A 17,302-nucleotide genomic window follows, 5' to 3' on the forward strand; every position below is an offset into this window, starting at 1 on the left:
TAGATTATAAAGTGAATTCCTGTCGTCTTGTGTAAGCTTATTTAGAAACCTTTTATTGAATTAATGAAGGAAATATAGTACTTGAAGGCAGGACTTTTTCTTGTTCTTTTTTGAGCTGGTATTAGATACGAAATAGTCCGTATACGTACTCTGATACTCAGACATTTCCTTGCCTTTTCCATGTAGGTGAAGCAGATAATGCAGTTCATGGTGTACATGTGCTACCACTCCCGACTTGAGATTTCTTTCCTCATGGACGAGTTTGCCATGCCGCCAGGACAGCCCGACACAAAAGGCAGCCCTCCCCACACTGCACTCGCTCCGAACAGCAGACAGAAAGACAAACTTGCTGCAAAAGAGAATCCCAGCGAAGAAAAATCCTCTGAAAAAGAGAAGCATGCAAAGATGCCATTGAAAGAAGTCGTCATAGGAAGCCCGGAAGAGGAATCACCACTGGAGGCCAACATTCAAGCCGATTTCGCACACCCGTTGCAGCGAAACTGGCGATCAGCTAGCTACGTCGAAGTTGGAGACAGAGAGACACAGCTTACTTCCCTTATTTCTCAGTTCGAGACCGAGGTATCGAAACGAAAACTGTGTACGTCTCCATTCCTACAGCAGGACATGCCTTACCTGTTAACGGACGAAGGCAACCGTTGTGTCCTGAGGAAATACTTCCCAACCCAGGTATTCTGGTCAGGCCGGTTTGAGCTCACTCCCGAGAGAGAGAAACAATTGGAGAGGGAACGCTCCAAACTCTACGAACTTGAACCAATGCGAGGGAAAGAGAACTCTCTCCACTTCAACAGTAGGTATTCAACGTCGGGCGTCAACATTGTCCCTCCCCACTCCTTCCTAAGCGGACCACTCAAAGATCCGATCACCAACCAGCAAACGGCGGCACTTCTTGCCGAGTTCCGCGCTCTCGGCGGGAGGCTTCAAGAGAGCAAGAAGCAAGAAAAGAAGAGGAATGCTTTAAAGAATGGAAAGAAAAAAGAATCCAGGAGCTTTGAACAAAGTCTGGATGTGGTCAGTTTGGCTAGCAACACCAGCACGGGATCAGCCATAGTCTGGGAGCAGAAACGCTTGGTTTGTACCTTACTCATACGTCTTTATGATATATATATTAAATATTTACATACTTGAATGTACTTGTGCTTGTCATAAATTTCCTTTTGTGTCAAAATTGCTAGGTGCTAGGATGCCTCCTGTACATATTTTCTTTGGAAGTTTAGATATGAATTTAGATAATATTACAGTGACTGTGTAATGTTTGTTGTATCTAGTGGTATATAGTGTTGTTTCCAAAGATGACATAGGTTTGACCCGATCAAGTTTTAAGGAGTATAAAGCAAAGCTAGCATAGTAGATTGTAGAACTTTTATGGCTACATTTTACTATTAGATTCCTGATGTAACATGTTAAGTACTTTCAGGCAAGTACCACAGAGGGAGCTGTAATTGTGTACATTAAGACTTGTCCCCCTTGCAATTGGTACAAATGTATAGTACAGTCTGTATGTCTGTTCCAGGAGTCCTGGGTTGTACTGGGGGATCACCAGGCCCTGTCAGACATGCCTTTACCCAATCAGACTGAGGTGAACATGCTACAAAATGTACATGTAGCGGCATGGGAAGTTTTGCCTTGCATGTTCATAACTCCAGGCTGATTTACCACCTTGAGTTGCAATAATACAATGTCATGTAGATGGGATAGTAAATGTAGGGTGGTGAGGAGCATGGTCCATATGGGTTCTCATCTTAGACTAGATCTATGGTGGTAAACTGGATGCCCAAAATAATATGCTCTGTCTATGTTCTTGGTGTAGAGCATGGCTCCTTTCGATGAAAATTGTCTAGCTGTAGCTATGCAGAAAATGTTGAATCTGACTGGTTTCTTCATTGCATGGAAGGTCTATCAATGCACTGCTTGGGGTTTTAGTAATACTATTAGATTTAGTTATATATCATTATATGACTCATCCTGTTACAGTTTGTTACATTTCTACAGACTCTGAGGTTAATCTTACCAGTGTCGTTCCCATGTCTCCAGGTGGACTGTATGGACCCCAGGAATCACCAGCACATCTCAGTCCTCTTCAGTAGCTTCTCCTCAGCATCGGCAAACGCACCCAATCCGTGTGTCAGCCCTTGGTCAGTATAGATATGCTTAATGCTTACAGACTACAGCATTTCTATGATCTAGTAGTAGTAGTATTACCTTTGCCATGGTTTGGATTTTGATTCTATTGGAACTACAGCTGTGCAATACATGGACACAGGCAGCTATTGCTGGTGTCGTGACCCACACATATAATATATCCGTTTTTTCACTTGGGTGGAGTGGGGAAAGTCGTGAAAAGTGCCTTTTTCCCAAGGGCACAAGATCGGTGGCGTCAGGGGATTCGAACCTGGCGTCCGGGGATTCGAACCCGGGACCCGTAAGTTCTGGAGGAAAGACAGCGGATGCTGTCTGAAACATCTGACTGTTTCAAAATTTTATCCAGTTGCTTGAGTAACTGTCATTTGGCATATCTTATTACCTGGATGTCTAACCTTCAACAATGTAACAAGGAGATTATGTTTTTGCTTCGGTATTTTATTACTCTTGGAGCAGAAAAATTTGACATATTCTACTGTGTAATTATAAACAATTATCTTTCCATTACCATGAAGGGTTGTTACCATGGACTTCTACGGGAAGAACGACATCACCCTGGGTGCGTTCCTGGAGAGATACTGCTTCCGCTCGGTGTACCAGTGTCCGAGCGAGACGTGCGACACCCCGATGGTGGAACACGTACGCAGGTTTGTCCACGGACAGGCCAGTATCGAGATCACCATGCAGACACTAGCCAGTCCTATCCCTGGTCAGCACAACAACATCCTGCTCTGGAGCATCTGTGCCATATGTAAACAGGTAAGCCACCATTTTCTATACCTGTGATATGTAATACAAACTGTTTAACTTATATAATTGCTGACATGACCTAACCAGCCTGCCATTTATTATCATAAGGTAAAGATCATCCCATAGCCGTTTTTTAGGCCACAGGGGCAGTGGGTTGTTGTCCACTCTGTCTAGGGCAGGGTATCGCCCATTTTACACCTGGGTGGAGTGAGGAAAGTCGTGTTGAGTGCCTTTTCCTAGGGCACAACATCGGTGGCTGCAGTGTCGGGATTCTCTGGGTCCTGGACCAAACACCTTAACCAATATCATGAATATGCCATGTAACTTCTACTGTATCCCTTTGGCATTCCAGGTGACCCCCATTGTGCCCATGTCGGTGGAGTCTTGGTCCATGTCGTTTGCGAAGTACTTGGAGCTGCGTTTCCAGGGCAGTCGGTACACCCGCCGCGCGGCACTACAGAATTGTGCCCACTCCCACCACCTGGACCACATCCAGTGTTTCGCCTACAGACATTCTGTGGCCTCCTTGCAGTGAGTAATGGTTTTGTTGTCTTTTTAGAGCTCAAAACGGTCTACCAAGATATGACTCTAACTCATTACCGTATGATATTTGTTATGATTACGACTCCAGGAAGATTAGTGAAGTACATGTATGTATCACTAATGGAGATCTTTCGAATAAACGAACAATAAACGTAACACAAACTGCAGTCCATAGTTATACTATGGTCACATTTTCACTGGTGCCCGTAGGGGATGTTATCCCGGCCTGGCCTGAAGACACCAGTTTGTCCCAGTGGACTGCCGGACACTGGAAGGGTACCTCATAGTGTTCTCATGATTAGCTCACAGCGCCTATTTGTTACCGGGTCCCACGTTGATTTTAACGCTGTGTTAAAAACAATAGATGTATTGTGCAGAATAACACTGAGCGATAATTGTGAAATGTTTTTTCCCCCAGGTACCATCTGGTGACCCTGTATGAAATTGCCCTTCCCCCAATGCTGGTGGCTATTCAGGAGAAGGGGCACGATCCCGACACTTTCTTTGACCAGATCAAAGACCTCGCTGAAAAGTGAGCTACAACTTTTTTCCCTATTTTGTACTGTCATTCGCATACATGTAAGTCAGGAAGTATGTACTGTGCTCTAATTTCAAAAGAGTAAAAAGTGTCAAGCTAGATCATAGAGGAAACAGGTGATTAATTTGCTGTCATACATTTTGATATTATGTGATTTGTCTATTGAACTAATAATATGTATAGTATATACATGTACTGTATTGATATAACATTTTGATTTTATATGTACGGTATACGCATCTACTACATCCTTGGTAAATAGTAACAAAATTTAGATAAGTCTGTTGGTTGTGTAATGAAGATCCAATCCAATTTATTACTTCCCCCATCAGAGGTCAGAAGCTGTACACAGCCATCAAGGACAGCATCGATCGCATCATGGCTCTCAAGGTCGACTCATTCTCACACGAACGAGAGGAACAGATCGAGTCCCTCCTGGCACAGGAAGAGGTAATGTACTACATGTAGTTGGGATCTACAGACGATCATCATCATATTTCCTTCTCTCTAAAGGCACCCAGAGCATTTTATGAGGCTTGGAAATATTCTTAGTTGCTGTAATCTTTATGAAATTGACATTTGATGCCACTGTTTACCACATTTACGTGCATGTTTCTTTTTAACCCACCACAGATGGAGTTCAGCCATTTCCAGTGCTGTTTGGAGCAGCTCAACAGTAGGGTTGTGTCCGTGTTCCAGGAAGATGAAAACGGAGATGTCTCCACTTCCTTTGGTAAGAGAATACAACATTACTTCATCTTCATTTACATGTACAAGTTGACTCAAGGTTACATGTTTTCTGGACCTTGTTTCTCAGGCATTCTATAGAAGAAATCAAGCAACTGTTACATCATTAAAACAGTTCAATCCTGGGTCAGGACATTTTGGTTGGGGCTTCACCTGTCTTTTGGAAGGGATGTAAAATGGGGGTCGTGTTTTTGGGGAGATGCCTCGAGCACGTTAAAGAGAAAGCGTTAGCAACCCCTTCCTGTAAACTGATACTAGTAATATGATGTACATACATGACTTGTATACCCTGCTACTGAAACAGCAAGGGAATTTGCTGCCCTATGTGCCAAAAGGTACTACAAACTTCAAAGGCTCTGAATGAACAAACCCCAGTATTGTGAAGTTTTGTGATGTAAGACTCCTGTCCATGTTCTAATCCAGAAGGCCCTCTGCTGATGTGGGACGTGGTGGATGCGATAGTGAACTTGAAGCGCATGCTGAGTGAAGCCTCTGCAACCTGGAACGCCAGACTGCAGGACTTTGTTCACCAAGACAAGAACAAGAAGTCCAAAAGCCCCATCCTCAGGAGCAAGGAACTGGCTGTCGACTTTGTAAGCTTTTTTTCTATCTATGTTGATCTAGCTGCACCAATAACTATGTAATCTGTAACATTTGACGTATATGTATACTGCATCTGAAGAAGAATGGCAGAATGCCAATTTAATTGAATTTCTTTATTTTGGGTATGTCACCCATAGAAAACAGCCGTACAAACTAGAACCTTAAGAACACAAGTAAACTATACATACAACAATTTATACACATTTTTAAAAAGAATTTCTATACTGACATTCTGACGCCAGAAGACCTTGTATTTTACTTTTATTGGTTTTGTATAGTCTGTTGATGAATGAAAAGCATAATTTTCTATGTCTGGCATTGTATGTCAGAGGTGAGGTGAGACAATTGAAATGTTGGTCTTGTCAGCCATAGTTTTTCAGATTTTGTCATGGATTTTTTATCATTCACTTCGGACATCGTGTATTCCATATGTGAGTAGTTAAACTACTACCGGTACTACTGAGTCTTTTATGTTTTTTCTCCAAACCCGTCTTTTGCCACACAGGCCAACCACAGCAACACTTCCTCTCCAAAGACACCAGGACAAACACCAAGAGGGAGTCAGGAAGACCTTCTGTCTGCTACAGGTCAGTGATCCAAATTGTTGTCAAACTTATTGAATTAGAATTTTGAAGTCAGAGAATTTGAATCTTTGTCAATGTGAGAATCTGTACGTCTGTAACCCCTTATTGTCTAAATGCTTTCTTTTTTGCTCGTCAATTTTGTACTGAAGAATTGGAACACTTGTCCTGCACAGTTTCAGGAAGTATGCCTTAAATGTTTCCTTCTAACTAAAAAAAGTAAAATACATCTGTGCATATTAATCATATTATGAATCTCTTACTATATATACATGTATGGCATTTTTGGTTTTACTTTTAGTATTCCAATGAATTTACTCAGTAGTATAGTTTGCTTCTCATCTTTTCAAACTTATGAATTGCCAACATTAGCTGCTACACCCCATCCAATCAACCTCTTTGAAGCTAAGATTCAAAACTTTGATCAGAAACCTTTGAACACAAGTACTTGTGTTCAAAGGTTTCATGGCTGCTGGATTTCCAAACTGTCATGATATTCAATCTGAAAACATCCTTTACAAGCTGACACCTTCCCAAACGGAATTGGTGAGTTTGCCTTGCCAGATCTAGATATACATGTAGTTGTTAAAGACCCCTTTGGAAGCGATTTGTCAGGTCATGGCTGATTCGAATCTGAGTTTCAAAGTGGTTCATTGCATTGGACGGGATGTGCTAGGAGGTACTTTTGTTGCCAGCCATCTTTCAGCTTCACATTTATAATTTAATTTGCTGCTCCATTGATATATAGATGAAGATGCGCTGGTGATTGCGGAAAATTACTACAAGGCAGACGAAGGTGAGAAGCTGAACAGCACAGTCTTTACCTGTCATTGAGTTTTTATCCGTCACTCATTGTTAACAGTCCTGCAGTGCCGTAGTGCTCTGCTAGGTGGCATACCTGTACTGCACACATGAAATTATCATCATGTGATATTCACCATTCTACATGAATCATGATGATTATCGGGTTACATAAATCCACAACATTGAAAAACCTTGGGTTTGAGAGATCTCTAGTGCAGCACCCCCAGATATACACAGTTTAGATACACAGGAGTACATTATACTGGGGACGTTGGGTTGGAGATCTGTTTGGACGAATATTTTCAGGGTGGCAGAATTATGTACCTTGGTGAAATTATGTGTAACTTAGTAGATCTGATGTATTTGTGTTTCTTTAGCAGATGACCAGCTCGAGCAGTCCGACACATCCTCATCAGCTGTCATAAACTCCTCTCAGTCAGAAGATAACGGTGATGCCAACGCCCTACAGGGCGCTGACCCCGCCAGTTTTGTGGTGTGCACCATCCCCGAAGACACAATCAGCCAATTTGAAGGTGCAGTATGAGCTCTTTAATGACAGCCCAACCAAAGTATATGTTTTAGTTTGAGTTTTATTTAGATCCATAATAAGCCTAATAAGAGGCTATTCTTCCTGTGGTCTACACATTCATATTTACTCATTACACTTAAAACATACATAAATTAACAAAAAAACAAAAACAAAGTGACCGTGGAGAACAAAAAATAACATAGGTCCTTAAAAGCAATAATTACAGTCCAATACTTTGCTAATTCAGTAAGTTGCCTGTGTTGTTCCACAACTGAGACATTCTGTACTGGAAGCGTCTTTTCTGAAAGTTGGATTTTGGTTTCGAAAGTCTGAATGTGTTCTGGTTGATCATGTTTGGTAGTTCAGACTGGACTGTGATGTTCTACATAGATTTTGTTGTATTGTTATATTGGTATATTTTTTGTAAGCTTTAAACTGAAATTATGATGATGATAGAACTTAAATGATGTTATGTCTTTTTTATCAGATGCACCTGAGGAAGTGGATGCTGTGATAGACAGGTGAGAATGACACTAATCATTTATGAAAACTAAAAGCCACCCTTATCTCTTAGTCTTACTGTTTCTGAAGTGTACAAAATAATAGTCCCAGCTATGCTGTATTTCTGAAAGATGTAAACAATAGATGTGATGGTAGCAAAGCCTTGTATGCTTGACTATTTTGCAAAGAATAAAGATAATGTAGCATAGCTTTAGTTGTTTTGTTTCTCTGTTCAGGAATGCTACATGTAATGATTCTTTATGTAAACATTTCATGTAATACTAATAGTGAAACTGCTGCATTTTGCCCTTGTGGGCAGGAATGTGCAAATAAAGATCATTATCATTGTGTAATGTTTCTTGTAGGAAAAATAGGGACCAAGAGTCAAGGTCCAACTCCTGGAAAAGGAGACAGTCAACCCAAGGTAAGATGTTCTGAAATTATGATAATTCTTCATTGAAAAATGTAACAGGAAAAGCAATCCACCACTTAATTGTGTTACTAGTCTGTGGCATAGGTGGAGAATTTAAAAACTTCAGTAAAAATATTGGAGTTTAAATTTTATCTTTAATTCCAAACAGATCCTGAGAAGAGGACAGTAAAGACTCTCATCGCACAACTCCTGCCAGGCTACAGCCTACAGCCTCTTCCCATGGCATTGTAAGTATCATACCAAACATTACAAGCACAAGGACTGGTATGTTTCATGTTGATTTGTTAACGACACAGTTTATAGTGACAGTGATCTCGAACCAATTTAGTTTACCAAAGAGCTTATCTTCCACTGGTCGTGACAGAGAAGACAGGCACTATGTACAGTATTTACAGCTTGATTGTATTCGGGAAAATTCCTTAGCTCTTTTGACAAGTACAATGAACACTGCACTGCAGCTTTATGTCCTGTTCTAAGGACTACGACCTTTTCCAGTAGTGTGTATGTTGGGTGAGCGACAAAAGTCGGGATTAAAACACCAAACCGCATGATCCAGAAGTAGAGTTGCTAACCACTGGACTAGGCATGCTACTACGTTTCAGTTCCAGTCAAGTCAACTGTACCATGTTTCCAGATATGCCCTACTAGATAACCTTAGCTAGTGAAGTATTGTTTTTGGCTTGTCCATGTGTATGTGTGTGTGTTTGTCTGTGTGTGTGTCTATGATTCCCCATGCACACAATGCAGTGTTGGCATATACATCCTGAGTGCTGCTACCAGTAGTAGTTATAAGGGGGTAAGGTCTGCCATCTCTGATTTCCATGTCTATCTTTCTGTTTCAGCTCCCCTGACAAACACTACCTCCTGCCTGTCTGTGAGAAGTTGCCGGTGGTCGTGTATGACCAGGAACCCAGCTCTATCATTGCCTATGCCCTCAGGTACATGTAATGTACTCATTTCGTACGGTTCTTGGTGGCAAATGTGCTAGATGGTGGCACATTGGAAACATTGTTTTTTGACACACTTTTAGACTGATGATCTGAAGAGGCTCGCCAGGGAAGGTCGTGAAAAGTACCTTTTCCAAGGGCACAAGGTGAGGGCATGGTGAGCATCGAACCTGGGACCTATTGGTTCTGAGTCCAACGCTCTATCCATTGCACCACACCAATGCCTCATTGATTGAAATTAATGTATAAATTAACATTATCAGCTGTTGACAGACAGCAAAGTCTGATATGTTCTGTCTTTAATTACAGTTTCTGATTTGTTTTAGAATGCTATTTTAGAATTTCTTTTGATTTTGCACTGCATTTTGTTTCCGCATGCAGGCACCAGTTGTAGTATCTGTGGTATCTTCCCTCTCAAGGGTAATCATTCAGAGACACTCACAGACATGTCTGGCTTCAACAAACTTTGATCTACTTTCCGCTCATGTTACACTGTACATGGAAGTAATAAACAGCACATTGCGGGGTACATGATGGTATACTGTGTACGAGTCTGCATGCATTATACAGACTGTACATCCGGTCTCATGGTGTTACATGTCTAGTATGCTAAATGTCACTACACCAATGTTATGTCCTGTTTCACACTTCAGTTGTAAGGGCTACGAGACACAGAGAATGGAAGCCAAGAAACAATTGTCAGAAGAGAAGGACCCTCTACAACAAATCAGGTGAACCTCTACCACATACAATATTCTATTTCATTAGCATATCAATTCATCACCTCACCTTACCTAGTCCCATCCTCAACTTGAGGGTCGGGGACCATGATCGCTTTCAGCACAAGCTTTCTGCATCCTTCCCTGTCCTTCGCCCTCTGGGTACATTCTGCAAGTGACCGTCCTGTCCACTCCTTTATGTCATCTCCCCATCTCCTGCGTGGCCTCCCTCAATTCAATTCATAGTTTCTGGTTAAAAATCTGCTGTTTGCCAGATCTTGTTCAGTGTCACTGAAGAAAAGTAGTGTATGCTACCTGAAACATTTGACAGTTTCCAAATTTTATCCAGTTGCTTGTCATGTCAGTAACTGCTATTTGGCATATCTTATTACCAGGATGTCTAACCTCTATTGATGTAAATTTCTATTTTCTTACAAACTGTTTGAACAGAAATAGTAATAAATCCAGTAAATCTGGTGTGTTACAGCAAAATGGCTATTAAACCACTTGATTAAAAAGATGTGCCAATTGAGTGTATGTAGATCTGTAAAGCTGGTTTAACTGCCCTTCTGTGTGACACACCAGATTCGCAGGCACGCAGCACTGAACGACCTGTCGCACCTAATCTTTGCACATCAAATTTATAAGGCCACACCAATTTAATTTCTTGGTTAACGGGATTGTAAAAAAAATGCTAGATTGGAAAATCAACAGGAAAACAGAATCTCAGAGGAAAGATTGTACTATGGTGCACACAATTTCAGGAAGTGAACAGGGTCAGGTGCAAGTTTTCACCCCAGTTTTCTGTTTTAATGATGTCCTTGTGCTAAAATTAAAAAAAAGAATTGTTAACCAAGAAATTGTTTCAAAAGCTATCTTGTTAGGATGCTCCTACAATACTTGGTGGTAATTTGTTTTCTCTCCATCCTATCACTAGTGTTACTCCGGTCTCCAAACCACCCAAAGGTGGAGACAAAGTCCCGGCAGCGTCCTCGCATGACTCCACACCTGAAGCGTCCAGTACCAAGGGAGTGCTATCCTTCTTCCGCGGGAAACACACTCCGGAACAAGTCTCTCCCAACACCAGGAGGAGGAAGGAGAAACAGTCGGGGAATCTGTCCGGCATGGACAGTGTACACTACAATCCTTCGTCATCGGATAAGGACTCATTCGAAGAATCAGGTATGTCAATGAAGTATAAAGTAGAGTGGACTCATTACTCAGCTAACCAACATCTATTGTATTGCAGTCATCCCTCAGTAAGACATTGACAGGTATATCAATGAAGGTTAGACATCCTGGTATAAGATACGCAGGAAAATAGTCATTCAAGCAACTGTCCAGTCACTGACAAAATGTAGTGGATAATATCCAAAACGTCTGTTTCCCAATATCTATCCAGTTGCTTGAGTAACTGTTTTCTTGTGTAGAATCAGGTGGTTTGGATGCTTAATCTTCTTATTAATTTATAAGAAACTGAAGGATTGTAAGTTGTTGACCAACCACAAAACCTCCTTTCCAGAGGTAATTACTGCAAGTCAGTTGTAAGAAAACCAAGTGAATGTATATTATAATTTTTTTTCATTCCTATGTAGGTTATGATGACACAGATTTCCCATTGTTTGGCAAGGACCTCCTGGAGAAGGGCAAGAAACAGGCCCCGTCCCCTCACATAGAGCTGCGTAAGTACACATACATGTACTCTACACGTAGGGAGCTGACACAACGGAAAAGATGGATGATATCACAGAATGAACAGGAATGACACTATGCAAAAAATTGAGAAGAACAGAAAACCGAAAAGGGTGGAGAAAACTGGTTGCCAGATCTTCTGTAGCGTCCCTGTGGTCAAATAGTTAAACTAATGGATAGAAGAAGAAGATGTAGGAAGTTCTCTGGACAACCATTGACAGAAATGTTATGCAGATCCTTATTTGTTTAAAAATCTTATCATCTTGAAACCCAAAATGTACTCAGTAGCCATAAGGAACAAAGTTGAAGTGCTATACTTATAGTAAGGATTAGAATTGTATGTAAAGGATATTGAATTTTAGTCATTAAGTGATAAAGAGTTGTAAATTATTAAGAATTTCTCTCTCCTCCCTTAATTGCATATTTGTCTATATATAGTGGGCATCACTCACCACCGTATGTATTTTGTCCTAGAGTAACTGATTAGTTCTAAAGGTTGTTCTGTTTGTTTGTTTGTTTGTTTGTTTGTTTGAACCTTTGAACTATTTTTCCAACAGAGTTCCAAGATGACAAGGCCAAGTTCTTCTGTAGAGTGTATTACGCTGAGCAGTTCCGGAAACTTCGTAAAACGATCTTTCCGGATGGGGAGGAACGCTACATCCGCTCGCTGTCTCGCTGCTTTAGCTGGACAGCAAAAGGCGGCAAGTCTGGCTCAACCTTCTGTAAAACTTCAGGTAAGAGTTCAGGAAGATTTAAATGAGTCCTAAACTCCAGAGGGAGGAGTTATTTTCAAATGGATGGTAATTTTAGGAAGTAGAAATGAATATTTTTTACAGTATACGATAAAGTACCCACTAGTCCCGTGCGCATCCAAAAGCATTCAGTATTCTACCAAATTCCCTAGGTGACCCTCAGCCAATGTGTTTTTTACAATGTGCCTGACAATGCCTGACAAAAGTTAGATTACAAAAAGAATGTCAGGGTGGTCAAGAAAAACTCGTCTTGCTATGTGTTCTTTTATATCTTATTAACAATTGGCCTTCTTATTGTGCTTAACCACCCTCATTTACGACAAAAATATCCACGTTTAAAAATGTATGTTTACGCATAGGGAATACACTGGTAGGGTCTGCAGGGGTTTAGTCAGTATCATTATTGTTTTAAAAAACACACCTTGTGTAATTCACCACAAGCGGAATTCTGTACAAAGTCGGCTGATTATGTATTGATTGATACATAATCTAGTGGAAAATAACACCGCCTCCTGGAGTTTAGGACTCCTTTAAGTGTAATAGCTTTGTTTTACTTTTTATGTAAATGTTGAGCACAAATTTTATTTTGAAATTTGGGAAAGTCCAAGAGCCATGATTATCTTTATCCGTTTGCTTTGTATGATTAGTTTGTACAATTGAATTTTTAGCAATGACAAATTTTGTTATATTTCTTCCATCTAGATGAACGTTTCATCCTGAAGCAGATGTCACGGCTAGAAGTGCAGTCTTTTGTAGAGTTTGCTCCACACTACTTCCAGTATATACAGAGAGCACATGCAGAACAGGTACTAAATTTTATGATACTTATTTATTTAGTTTTTTATTGAGGTTCTCCACATTTGTGGAAGGATTGACATAACAGGTGACTATCACCTTTTCAAGATGTCAATCCGGTACAGACTGTTAGGTTTGATCCACTCACATTGGGAAGAACCCCTACTTTTTTCGATAAGTGTGGCTCTCCTCAAACATGGGACCTCCATTTAACGTTCTATCCAAGGGACGTCCCCAACTGTGACGCCACATTATGCAATGTATCAACTTCAGCTCATCCAAGCAAGTTGCTAGATGTTGTAGCCAATAATGGATATGATTCAGCATCTCAGAAACATTTGTCATTCTTTTTTAATGACAGTATTCAGAAGTAGTTTGCATCAATCAAAAACCTTGTCAGAAAAGGTATGATAATCATATCCTTGAAAAAGAACTTGGTTTTGAAACTTAAGAACAGGGTGTTAATCAACAAAGTTTGGTGTATATTTGTCTAATTTTATACTTTATCTTTACAGCATCCAACCTGCCTGGCTAAGATCTTGGGCGTGTACAGGATTGGCTACAGGAACTCCCAAACCAACGCCACTCTCAAACAAGACCTGTTGGTAATAGAGAACCTCTTCTATGGCAGGAAGATGGCACAGGCAAGTGACAGCAAGATTATGCTGATCCCTAAAGTTAGGCCAAAAGGATGAACTAAAGAAGATTGGAGGAGGCTGTGTGCACATGGGGGGCAAAATAGAATGCACAAGAGAACTGGAAGTCATGAAAAAAGAAATACAGACTGACAGAATAATATATTTGTACAGGCAAGTGACATACATGTACAGCAAAGTTAGACCTAAAGGATGAACTAAAAAAGATTGAAGGAGGCTGTGTAGAAATGATGAATAACAGATGTGCAATGGGAAGACATTATGGGCAAAATGAAAGGCACAAGAGAATTGGAATTCATGAGAAAAGAAATGCAGACTGATCATGATCATGACAGTATGATACATTTTGTATTCTGGACAGAGCCGCTTTGAAGCAGTGTGAGGACTAGCTGACTGCTGCCCACCCCTGCATCAGGGACCCTGGCAGCAGTATAATAAAAAAATACTGGAATATACTACTACTACTACTACTACCAGTCCTCATATTCCCATAATGCTTTCCAGTGAATAGTACAGTCAACAATTTAGACTTCAACATTTTTTCAGTGACGGATGTTTATTCAGTTGTTTACACACTCCTTGTTGTGTTTGTTTTTCCCAGGTCTTTGATTTGAAGGGGTCCATGAGAAACAGGCATGTCAACATTTCCAGCAAAGAGATGTCATGTGACATCGTGCTACTGGACGAGAACCTCCTCAAAAGTAAGACCAGTCAGGACTTGAAATACTGGCACTTTTTTGCACCCCAAATTCGAACTATGCACCTAAGTTTTGACTGCGGGTGCACCAGTGCACCTACTATTTTTGTAGCCTGTAGGGTAAAGGTACTATAATTGTACACTGGTTTACAGAATATTCTTGAAATTTAAGTATCAATAAAATTAAAGCACTACAACGTTTTTACTTTGTTTACAAGTTAGCTATAGAATAGCAGATTGAAGCTCTTCATTAAGAGAGGCAGTAGGGTTGTTTTCTTTAATTTGAAGAAACAGCTATAATGAATAATCTGTACCCCACCCACAGAGGTGCTAGATGAACCCCTGTACATCCGTCCCCACTCCAAGACTGTGCTGACTCGAGCCATCACATACGATACCCAGTTCCTGTCCAGCCACCTGGTCATGGACTACTCCCTTCTGGTGGGGGTGGACGAAGTCACCAACGAACTGGTGGTGGGAATTATTGGTGAGCACGGTTCTGTATGCAATGCAATTCTGGTGCCGGTGCAATGGCCAAGTGGGTAGAGTGTTCGCCTTGCATGCGGTAGGTCGTGAGTTCAAACTCTGGCCGGGTCATACCAAAGACTCTGAAAATGGTACATACTGCTTTCTCTGCTTTAAGCACTCAGCATTTGGGAAAGAGTATGGAAGTTAAACACACACCACTACCAGTGGACTAGCCCCCTGCTGTAGAGACTTGCACAAAGTTGTGTGGCCCAGGGCTGCAGAAATGGAAATGGGCGCCGCCTTATGCACCGTCGGTGCAGGGAGTACTTTACTTTAACAGTTCTGTATCTGTATAGCCGGTATAACCGCCCTTCAGCGTAACACACCAGCTTTGCAGGCATGCGGCAGCTGGTTATATAGTTAGTAGTAGTAGTATCCAGTTTTTGATTATACTGCTGCCGGGGTCCCTGACACGGGTGGGCAGCATTCGGCTAGTTTTCACACCGCTCTTCCACACGGCTCTGTCCAGGGGGTTTGCACAGGTCAGGCCGCACACCTTAATGTCCTTCCTGACACACTTCCTACAAGATATTCCACTGATCAACCTGCCCCCTAACCTTTGCACATCTGACTGCAAGTGTGAAGCTACGGTCAGACTCTTTTCATTGTACTGTGGAATTGTAGCTTATTTGTGGCTGATTTCTCCCTACAGATTATATCCGTACCTTCACTTGGGACAAGAAGCTGGAGATGGTGGTGAAATCATCAGGGATCCTGGGTGGACAAGGTAGGCTTTATAATGATCTCATTCTCTCACTTTTAATTTGGTTACAGTATTCCAGGTCCTGTCTTTGTCTGGCTGATTCTTACAATGTACTTTCATGTCATGAAGTACCATTTGCAACATGTAAGCATTTATGGCTTGACAAACGTCTTAAGGAACGGCAAAACGATAAAATATGTAAAGAAAACAGAAAAGCTGTATGTCTTAAATTCAGACCACAGGGAAGGAAAACCCTGATCAGAAAGTCTTAGGGAAGAAACTCTAGCACAGAAAATCTAGAGGGATGAAACACCCTTGTCAAAAAAGTCCTAGGGAGCACACCCTAGACAAAAAGCCAGTAGGAATGGCCTATGTAACAATATGTAATAGATATTATTGAATGTGTATATTTGAATTACAAATGTGTTGTTATGTTATGTACTGAATGTATGTTTGAATAGATATGTATGGAAAAAAATGTTCTGGACATTTTCACCCGTAGGTAAGATGCCGACAGTCGTGTCTCCGGAGCTGTACCGTACGCGGTTCTGTGAGGCGATGGACAGGTACTTCCTGGTCGTGCCTGACCGGTGGACAGGACTCAGCATCGGCGGACAGTGTTAGAACTTGCTGCAATACCACACACAGGTGCTCCAACCATTGCTTCAACAAACTATAGTTTGTTTGTTTGTTCTCATGTGTGTCTGACCATTGGTCGAAGCTAAGCATCGGCGGGCAGTGTTAGAACATCCCTTGCCAAACTGTTGTCTAATGTAGCATTAATGCTAGAAATACATATGCAGCACTAATGTCTGGTTAGTGCACACTGCCATGGTAATTTCATGGTAATTATGGCTGTCCAAATTCCAGTCCCTCAATGTCCTAGCAGCCATGCCTTGAACCAAGGCTTGAAGCAATTAGTTGGCATCTTTCCAGCATTAGTGCTTTCTGCCACGGCCTTTAGTCATGCTTGACCCATACATTAGCACCCTGCAACAACTGGGCTTTTGACAAGGGTGGACTGTAGTTAGGGGGCAGAGGGTTAATTTGGTATGACCACCTCCACTGGCACCAGCCAGGGGAAAGGGTTCCCACTTCCCCTTCAGTCCAAGAAGACTGGGTGATAAATGATGATTAATGGACAGGGGTATATGCTGGCATTAATGCTCTGTTCCAAAGGGAGCAGAGGGAATCCAGCATTAATGCCCAATGTGCTCCGCTAAGGAGCGCGTAGTGCGGCATTAATGCTACATTAGACAACAGTTTGGCAAGGGATGCTGCAATACCACACACTTGTGCTCCAAAAAAGTCTAGTTTGTTTGTTTGTCCTTGTGTGTGTCTGTTAGTATTTTACCATGGTCAATATTGAATGAAGGACTTGCCATATAACTGAAATATGTGTCTATCCTTGAACATGGGGCCGATGAACTCCTTTTACTTGTGTTCAAGTTCAGATTCAGAAAAACAACAGCTTATCCGGGATTTGAACCACTGACCTTGTGATTTATAGGCAGGATCCATATGCAAAGGCCCTGTATACTACTGTGTAGTAGAGTACATCTAGACTACTGTGTAGTACTGTACATCTACTAGAGGTAAATGCCAGGGAAAAAGGCTAGACCTG

At 41.4% G+C, this 17,302-nt stretch overlaps 1 protein-coding gene across 14 annotated transcripts in view; it reads left to right on the top strand.

Annotated features, from left to right (window-relative positions):
• The window catches only part of LOC136420669 (1-phosphatidylinositol 3-phosphate 5-kinase-like), a 35,431-nt gene extending 19,010 nt beyond the window's left edge, over positions 1 to 16,421 (top strand). For 11 of the 14 annotated variants that reach the window (XM_066407715.1, XM_066407723.1, XM_066407722.1 and 8 more), the window contains 26 exons: positions 187 to 1,089; positions 1,532 to 1,597; positions 2,053 to 2,153; positions 2,676 to 2,919; positions 3,263 to 3,441; positions 3,872 to 3,985; positions 4,324 to 4,441; positions 4,625 to 4,724; positions 5,162 to 5,331; positions 5,847 to 5,928; positions 6,671 to 6,718; positions 7,104 to 7,259; positions 7,743 to 7,776; positions 8,122 to 8,180; positions 8,338 to 8,416; positions 9,032 to 9,127; positions 9,790 to 9,867; positions 10,793 to 11,037; positions 11,451 to 11,537; positions 12,105 to 12,281; positions 13,002 to 13,105; positions 13,610 to 13,738; positions 14,352 to 14,451; positions 14,773 to 14,934; positions 15,628 to 15,702; positions 16,181 to 16,420. In XM_066407715.1, the coding sequence (XP_066263812.1) occupies positions 187 to 1,089; positions 1,532 to 1,597; positions 2,053 to 2,153; positions 2,676 to 2,919; positions 3,263 to 3,441; positions 3,872 to 3,985; positions 4,324 to 4,441; positions 4,625 to 4,724; positions 5,162 to 5,331; positions 5,847 to 5,928; positions 6,671 to 6,718; positions 7,104 to 7,259; positions 7,743 to 7,776; positions 8,122 to 8,180; positions 8,338 to 8,416; positions 9,032 to 9,127; positions 9,790 to 9,867; positions 10,793 to 11,037; positions 11,451 to 11,537; positions 12,105 to 12,281; positions 13,002 to 13,105; positions 13,610 to 13,738; positions 14,352 to 14,451; positions 14,773 to 14,934; positions 15,628 to 15,702; positions 16,181 to 16,302 (3,828 nt within the window). In that variant the 3' untranslated portion in view covers positions 16,303 to 16,420. Of the gene's footprint in view, positions 1 to 186; positions 1,090 to 1,531; positions 1,598 to 2,052; positions 2,154 to 2,675; positions 2,920 to 3,262; positions 3,442 to 3,871; positions 3,986 to 4,323; positions 4,442 to 4,624; positions 4,725 to 5,161; positions 5,332 to 5,846; positions 5,929 to 6,670; positions 6,719 to 7,103; positions 7,260 to 7,742; positions 7,777 to 8,121; positions 8,181 to 8,337; positions 8,417 to 9,031; positions 9,128 to 9,789; positions 9,868 to 10,792; positions 11,038 to 11,450; positions 11,538 to 12,104; positions 12,282 to 13,001; positions 13,106 to 13,609; positions 13,739 to 14,351; positions 14,452 to 14,772; positions 14,935 to 15,627; positions 15,703 to 16,180 lie in introns of all 14 variants that reach the window. The other 3 variants (XM_066407720.1, XM_066407719.1, XM_066407724.1) reach the window with 3 other exon arrangements.
• Positions 16,422 to 17,302: the final 881 nt, after the last annotated feature.

The sequence above is a fragment of the Branchiostoma lanceolatum genome, chromosome 15, assembly GCF_035083965.1.
Source record: "Branchiostoma lanceolatum isolate klBraLanc5 chromosome 15, klBraLanc5.hap2, whole genome shotgun sequence".
Lineage (NCBI taxonomy): Eukaryota > Metazoa > Chordata > Leptocardii > Amphioxiformes > Branchiostomatidae > Branchiostoma > Branchiostoma lanceolatum.